The following is a 7,669-nucleotide window of genomic DNA, read 5'->3' on the forward strand; positions in this document are numbered from 1 at the left end:
ACACCCTGCCCTTAAGTCCTAAAAGGCGTTGAGCCAAAGGCAGTGGCTCACAGCTCCCTGGAACAGGGCACCAAGGATGTCCCCTTCCCCTACATTCAGCACTCAAAAGCTATTTTATCTCCCACAGGCTGCAAGGAGGAGGAGTTCCCCATGGGAGATTATTTATTATTATCATTATTTATGACTATTACTACGATGGCTATTATTGCTGTTTTCTCACTCATTGCTCCCATCCTTGCTCATAACGCTGCATGCACTGAACACACGCTTTGTCTCAGCCCACCCTTTGGCAACAACTGGAAGAAATAACTCATTAAAACAGCACAAAAAGTTTTTGCAATGCATTTTATTGCGATTTTCATCACTTAAGCCTGGATTTGCAGGTGTTAGTGCAACTCATTCTTCACCTGCATGCTGAATACCGGCCCAGGCATGGACAAGATCGATACTTCAGTGCTTATTGCAGCAGCTGTAACAGGGTTAGCCACACTATCTGCAAATCCTGATAGCCTCTGGGGTGAGGGATGCTGCAGCCACTTGTGCAGAATGGCACTGAGGGTTCTAGAAAACCCCTCCACTTCTTCCAGTTGACGTCCAAGGATCAACGACGGGACGTGTGGGGATAGCTGGGCATCCCCATGGGTAAGGAAACTTGGGGACCACGTCGGAGCTGCTGAGCTCACGGGAGGGATGCAGCCTTGGAAGTGCCTTCTGCAGTGGAATAAGGCACTTCGGATAATTTCTAAGCAGCACCGAGCTCGCAGCTGCCCTCTCTTGGCAAAATGTGCCTCCTGCAGACGTTGCTCAGAAGCAAGGAAAAAATAAGGCTCAAGGCTCCCACTGCATCTCACACTGGCTTAAACCAAACTTCCTGGTAAGTCCCTAAATTCCATTCACTTTGCTGTGCGAGGCTCTGTCCATGGATAAAGGATGCTTTGAGAGCATCGGACACTCATCAGAAGGATAAAGGGGAACTGGATCCAGCATCCCTTGGTGAGCTCAAAGCCCTCTGCAGAGGCACAGTGCTGCTAGCTCTCGAGACATGAGATGGAAAAGCCCTTACGTGGTAGAAGAAGTGTTACTCCTACATGAGGCATTGCCCTCTTACAGCACAGAGCAGAGGAATCGATTCCCAAAGGCCACGGCGCTCTGCGGATTTGCTGCAGCTAATTTAGTCCTTTTTTTTTTCTTTTCTTTTTTTTTTCCCCAAACAGTGTTTTCATGCGAGTTAACTTAATAAAAGAATCACTCCCTAAAAATAAAACTTTTGCTAAAGAGCTGTTGATTGAAGTGCTTTCAAGGCTGTGGCAGGAAGCCACGGTGTGCGTCGAGCATCAGTAGTAGGGCACGGGTTGGGGGAAGGCATCACTGCATGTAGGCGTAGCGCCAGTCTGACAGAGGCACGTGGGTTTCCTTGATGGCCTGAGGAGAAGTCCAGCGTAGGATGTAGTGGGGGCCACCAGGCTTGTCGTTGGTTCCTGTTTTGGGGGGAAAAAAGGGATATGAGGGACGTGGTTTAGTGGGCATAGGTGATGGGTTGATGGTTGGACTTGGCGATCATAGTGGACTTTCCCAACGTGAGCGATTCTATGAGAAGTAGAATTAGGGTGAAAGATGTGGTTGGAGGGGATGTGTCCCATCGTGCTGCTGAAAGAAGGGGGGTTTGAAGGGTCTCACCTGAGATGCGGGAGCCCCCAAAGGGTTGCTGGGACACAACGGCGCCCGTTGACTTGTCATTGATGTAGAAGTTGCCGGCTGCGTTGCGCAGACGGCTCCGGGCTTCCTCAATTATGCTCCTGGGGAGGGATGGGTGGATATGTCAGCATGGGGGGAGAAATGACAAAAATATGACTGGGGGGCCTCTGCTCTAACCCTAACCCTAACAGCAACAAATTTGGGCACTGCTTTCCTTTACATGCACCTCCAGGACTGCATGTTTTGTCAAGCCAAGTTCAACTCGCACTCCAATGGGATCTGCGTGCTTGAAATTCAATTAAGTGACTGCAGTTCTCTCTTCTAATTCCTTTTCAAGATTTTTTGTTATAAAATGAAGTTCTTTATACCTAAGTCCAAGGACAGCCCGACTTAATGACCTCCTAAGTTAGGACAACTCATCCTAATGACGAGTAAGTTGGGTCTAATGACCTTCTAGGTTACTTATTCTACAGCTGCCCACTAGCTTCACTAATATTTAGTTTATTCTTAGGTATTCACTGAAAAATTAATTCCATATCTGTTTTGTGTGAGCCTCAAACTTTCTCACAACAACAACAAAAGGTCGTAAATAAGAAAACAACACAATGCAACGACGCAACAAAGCAATACAATACGACAACGCAAAGATGTAATGCAACAACTTGCTTTTCATACAGTCTAAAAAGCTTCTGGCTCTCCTCATCACTTAGAAATAGTGCTCCTGTTTTCTTCTAGGCTTCTTAAGTAACGAAATAACTCATTCTTCTCCTAATCTCTTTCCCCATGCTAAAAAGAAACTCAAAACAGGATTCTTGAAACCAGTTTCTAACTGAAAAAGTGCACTACGCAAGCCCTGACGGGCTGGAACGTAGACTGGTGGCTGGGAGGGGATGGGAGGACCAACACCCCGGCTGCCCCCTCCTCTTGTCCCCTCCTGCTGTCCCCACTCGGTCCCTGCTCACCTCTCCTGGGCGAACACCGCCCCCGTGAGGCCATAGGGGGTTGTGGTGTCGATCAGCTCCAACACTTCCTGGTACCTCTCCTCAGGGTACACGTAAACAGTGAGGATGGGTCCAAAAATTTCCTGAAAAGCAAAAATATCAATCATATCACTCAGCCATTTTATATAAACCAGCCTCTTCCAACCACCAGCATCTAAAAATTAACACCAGGCTAGCTAATACTATCAACCAGCCAACGTGCTGCCCAAGATGTGGATCCACATCCCATGCTTTTCCCCACTCTCACCTCCTTCATGATGGGATCTGTTGGGTCCTGGCTCTCCACGATGCATGGCTCAACAAAGTACCCAACGCTGTCATCGCAGCCACCCCCGGCCAAGATGCTGAGGTTGGGGGATGTCTTGGCATGTTCCAGCCACTTCTTTATACGTGCAAAAGACTGAGGAAAGGAAGGATGATGAAAGGTGTACATAACTTTACACTTGTCGTTGAAGTAGGGCTGGAGGTGAGCTTTGGGTGCTGCTTGCTTCCAGCTCAGGATGAGGGCTGTGCACTGAGACTTACATCTGAGACTGAGGTTTCTCAGCAAGATATCCCATTTCTCAAAAGAGGCAGTGACATATCATAGACAAATCTTTAAGGGATTTAAAAAAGCATCGATGCTTAAAGATCATTGAGTTCCAACGCCCCGTCATGGGCTGGTTGCCCCCCCACCAGACCAGGCTGCCCAGAGCCCCATCCAATCTGGCCTTTAACGTCTTCAGGAATGGGGCAATATGTGATAGTTGGGTTCGTTACTCTCCTGGAATACTGCTCAAAGCTTTGCTAAGTGTAATGAACCCCACCCAACCAGACTTCTACCAGCAGCCTTGTGGTGCTACCTTCATGCAGACAGAACATGTGAGCTCACCTTGTCATCAATCACTGCTGAGAAAAAGGTCCCAAAGTCCTGTACAGGCTGCAAGGGCAAAGACAAGACAACATAGAATCATTAAGGTTAGAAAATACTTCCAGGATCATCAAGTACAACTCATCATGCCAACCTATCCCTGCTATGTCCACTCATAGAACCCTTAAGGTTGGGGAAGACCTTCAAGGTCATCCAGTCCAACCATCAACCCATCTCCACTACGCCCAATCATAAAATCCTTAAGGTTGGAGAAGACCTCCAAGGTCATCCAGTCCAACCATCAACCCAACCCCACCATATCCATTCATAGGACCATAGAATCCTTAAGGTTGAAGAAGACCTCCGAGATCATTGCGTCCAACCAATGTGGGTTGCTCCTGATGAGTGCACTGGGCTGAAAGGTGGAGGAGACAGCACGAGGACATGCAACCACCAGGGCCTGGGGTCAACACTGTGCCAAAAAGCTGATCCTAAAACTGAAATTCCCACAACAATGCATCCCTTCCCAAAGCACACCTCCATTTGGAGGGACCAACCTCCCCTTTTTCAATTAGCCCACGGTATTCAGTGCTTTGCACAATCCATCCCGCAGGTGCTGGCTACAAGTTAATTTCTAATCACTAAAAAAAAAAAGATGAAGGAGGGGAGGATGGAGGGGTGGTGGTGGTGGGGAGAACCAGTGGATAAAAAGCTCGGTTCAATAGGAATTAGTAGCCAGTTACCGCAGTCTCTAATCCCATCAGCCACCCGCTGAGCCGCAAAGCCCTTCAGCAGCCCGGCAGCTCCACTCACGTCTCCCACTTTGATCTTCTTGGTCTCCTCCAGCAGCTTGGCTTTGATCTGGGGCCACAGCGAGCGCGGGGCGTAGAGGCGGGAGCACGCCGAGCATTTCTGGCCGCCGTACTCGAAGGCGGAGCGCAGGGTGCCGTTCACCACGCTGGACACGTCGGCCGAGCTGTGCACCAGGTGGAAGTTCTTACCTCCACACTCTGGTTGGTGGAGAAAAAAGGAGAACGAGAGGAGTTAGCACGAGGTATAGGGATGGGGTATCCGCTGTGCGCCCTCCCCAAAATGTGAGCTCACCTCCAGCCAGGCGTGGGAAGGTGCGGTAGCGGTCCAGGTTTTCGGATGCTTGCTTCCAGAGGCGCTTGAAAGTCCTGGGAGAGAAAGGAGGAGGTGTGGGAAACATGGGAAAGGTGTGGCAGGGTCCTGACCTTGCTGTGACACCCTCAACAAACCCATCTGGCCATCCCCAAAGAAGGGATGTTCTGCAAATGGAAGAAATGTCGGTGAGAAAAAGAACCTGGATATCAAAGCACCGGGCACTGCGCAAAACCCAGAGCAGAGAGCACTCAGCAAAAGTTCCTCTTCCCCTTTCACTCCTTGGTTTTTGGTTAAAGCAGCTCCTTGTGCTTCCCCACCCCGACTTACGGCACGCTGCCGGTGAAGTTGAGCCCGCAGAAGTGCTCAGAGCTGGTGACAGCATCACCAAACACGGGTCCATCTGCTGGCACGAACTGGATGACGTTGGGAGGGAGCCCAGCTTCCAGCAGGATCTTGTAGACAGCGTAGCTGGAAAGCAGGGCCGTGTCGCTAGGCTTCCACAACACCACGTTCCCCTGCAGGCAGAGCACAGTGAGTTGCACAGGGGAGAGGCTTCCAGCCTTAACATGACCCAGCGCCAGCTGAGGGAGCAGAGCAACCTCCCAAGCATGTATTAACAGAGCCCAAACAAACAGCACAATTGGCTGCAAGACACAGAGCAGTGGCCCCGCTGTGCTCCCACCACTTTGGCTCTGTGCCCCCACCATGGCTGCAGCTCGTGACCTGCCCTGTGTCACCATCACTGCAATGATGAGCAAGGTTCAGTACTGCAGTGCATAGGGGAGAACACCCTGGGATTACTTAACACCTGCTGAGGGTTAATTAACACCCACCTATTAGAGCACCCCAAGCTGCACTCTGTGTAAAGCCCAACCTACAGGTGAATCACGGAATGGTTTAGGTTGGAAGGGACTTTAAAGAGCATCCAGTTTCAACTCCTGAATTGGGCTGGTTGCCCCCCATCGGACCAGGCTGCCCAGGGCCCCATCCAACCTGGCCTTTAGTGTCTCCAAGGATGGGGCACTTCTCAGATTTTGGGAACATTTTCCCTTTTTTCCAGTACTTGTCCATCAAAGCTGTTTGGTGGACAGGTCTACCCAGCAGCCAGGGGAATGCCTGACTAATTAACATCCCCTGAGCCTAATAACAAAATTCAGGAGGGGTCTAGAAGGGTGTGGCTGCGCTGAGCATGGAGGTGCCCAGTTTTGGACCCAATTTTGGAAATGGCCCCAAAGAGCTCCTCCATCCCCAAGCGCAAATCACTCATAGGTTTAAGGTCAGGACCCCAGAGATTTGGGGCTGGGACTGGTGGACAAAAGAGGGAAACATCACTCCATGATGCTCACCATCAAAGCTGGAGCGCCCGCCAGGTTGCCACCGATGGCTGTGAAGTTGAAGGGAGAGACAGCTGCCACAAAACCCTACAGAAGGAAGAGGAAAAGGACAGGTTGTAGCATCCTATGTCACCCTACGGCACCCCATGACATCCCACGGCCATGAGTTTGCCTGGCTGCTCACCTCCAGGCCGCGGTACACCATGCTGTTGGTGCTGGACTCCACGCTGAGCGGCTGGCTGCCCTGCAGCTCCAGTGCAAACTTGGCATTGAAGCGGAAGAAGTCGATCAGCTCCGCTGCCGCGTCGATTTCTGCCTGGATGACGGTTTTGCCCTGGTCATGGCCAACAAAAACAACAGATGGCATTGGGGTTTGGCCTTTACAACAAGGGTTTGGCCTCCTGCAAGGCCCCATACCTGTTCCTTCCCAAAGCCCCCATCCCACTCCTTCCCAAGACCTCACCTCACCTCATTCCTTCCCAAAGCCCCCATCCCGTTCCTTCCCAAGACCTCACTCCTTCCCAAAGCCCCCATCCCGCTCCTTCCAAGGCCCCAGACTCCTCCCACTCATCCCATCCCACTCACCTGCCCCACCATGGTTTTGGCCAGCACCTCGGCACGCCGTGGGCCGCTCAGCATGTCGGCTGCTTTCAGGAAGATCTGGGCCCGGTCCTGGATGGGTTTCAAGTCCCACTCCTTCCTGGCAGCCACGGCGGCATTAATGGCTTTGTTAATGAGGTCCTGTGGAAGGGGAGTGGCAGCCATGAGGAGATGCTCATCATAGAAGATCGGGGTGGGGGTGAAGGGCCATCTGCCCAAGGATCATCGTGCTGTCCCCATAAGGAAAACTCAAGAAAAAGGGCCAGGAGCGGGGTGCTCACCTTATCAGCATAGCAGAACTTGGCCACTTTATGCGCATGGTTGAACGGCTGAAAAGAGAACGTAGCATCAGTAATTCCCTGTCTGATGGATGCGTCCCTCATAATGTGGTATTTCACCCCAAAACTCACCGACAGTTGGTACCGCACCGCCGACGTCCACACCTCCTCTCCACCAACCACACAGGGGATGGCTTCAGTCCGGCCCTTCAGCTCAGCAAGTGCCTGGAGAGGGGAGAGCACAGAGTTGGGGATGGATGGAGATGGGTTTAAAAAAAAAGGGGAAAAACTCAAAGTGATGTCATGTGTGGGTACCTTCTGGAGAGCTGCTCGCTCGGGGCTGCCGGGCTTGAACTCGAGGATGGGCTCGTTGGTCACCTGGATGGCTGCATGGTGCAAGCATCTCTGCCTAGGGAGGGAGGGATGGGGAAATCCCACTCGTGCTTCCAATAGAAGGTGGTTTTATCCCCCAAAAGTGGGATTTTGCCCAAATAGAACGTGGTTTTATTTCAATGTGGCTTTATCCCAGCAAAACATGAGTTTATCCCAACAAAACCTGGGTCTATCTCCAAAAAACTGAGTTTAACCCAACAAAACCTGAGTCTGTCCCAACAAAACCTGGGTCTATCCTCCAAAAAACTGAGTTTAACCCAACAAAACCTGAGTCTGTCCCAACAAAACCTGGTTCTATCCCTCAAAAAATTGACTTTAACCCAACAAAACTTGTGTTTATCAACAAAACCTGGGTCTATCCCCCAAAAAACTGATTTTAATCCAACAAAACCT

At 50.9% G+C, this 7,669-nt stretch overlaps 1 protein-coding gene across 1 annotated transcript in view; it reads right to left on the bottom strand.

Moving 5' to 3' along the window:
* Window positions 1-328: 328 nt before the first annotated feature.
* Window positions 329-7,669, bottom strand: part of ALDH4A1 (aldehyde dehydrogenase 4 family member A1) — a 9,908-nt gene continuing 2,567 nt past the window's right edge. The window contains exons 2-15 of the mRNA XM_031556729.1: window positions 7,199-7,346; window positions 7,016-7,108; window positions 6,887-6,934; window positions 6,591-6,746; window positions 6,190-6,339; window positions 6,018-6,092; window positions 4,999-5,186; window positions 4,651-4,724; window positions 4,360-4,556; window positions 3,568-3,615; window positions 2,944-3,096; window positions 2,658-2,779; window positions 1,678-1,796; window positions 329-1,478 (exon numbers count right to left, since the gene is read on the bottom strand). Of these exons, the coding sequence (XP_031412589.1) occupies window positions 1,366-1,478; window positions 1,678-1,796; window positions 2,658-2,779; window positions 2,944-3,096; window positions 3,568-3,615; window positions 4,360-4,556; window positions 4,651-4,724; window positions 4,999-5,186; window positions 6,018-6,092; window positions 6,190-6,339; window positions 6,591-6,746; window positions 6,887-6,934; window positions 7,016-7,108; window positions 7,199-7,346 (1,684 nt within the window). The 3' untranslated portion in view covers window positions 329-1,365. The remainder of the gene's footprint in view (window positions 1,479-1,677; window positions 1,797-2,657; window positions 2,780-2,943; window positions 3,097-3,567; window positions 3,616-4,359; window positions 4,557-4,650; window positions 4,725-4,998; window positions 5,187-6,017; window positions 6,093-6,189; window positions 6,340-6,590; window positions 6,747-6,886; window positions 6,935-7,015; window positions 7,109-7,198; window positions 7,347-7,669) is intronic.

This window comes from Meleagris gallopavo, chromosome 23, assembly GCF_000146605.3.
Source record: "Meleagris gallopavo isolate NT-WF06-2002-E0010 breed Aviagen turkey brand Nicholas breeding stock chromosome 23, Turkey_5.1, whole genome shotgun sequence".
Taxonomy (NCBI): domain Eukaryota; kingdom Metazoa; phylum Chordata; class Aves; order Galliformes; family Phasianidae; genus Meleagris; species Meleagris gallopavo.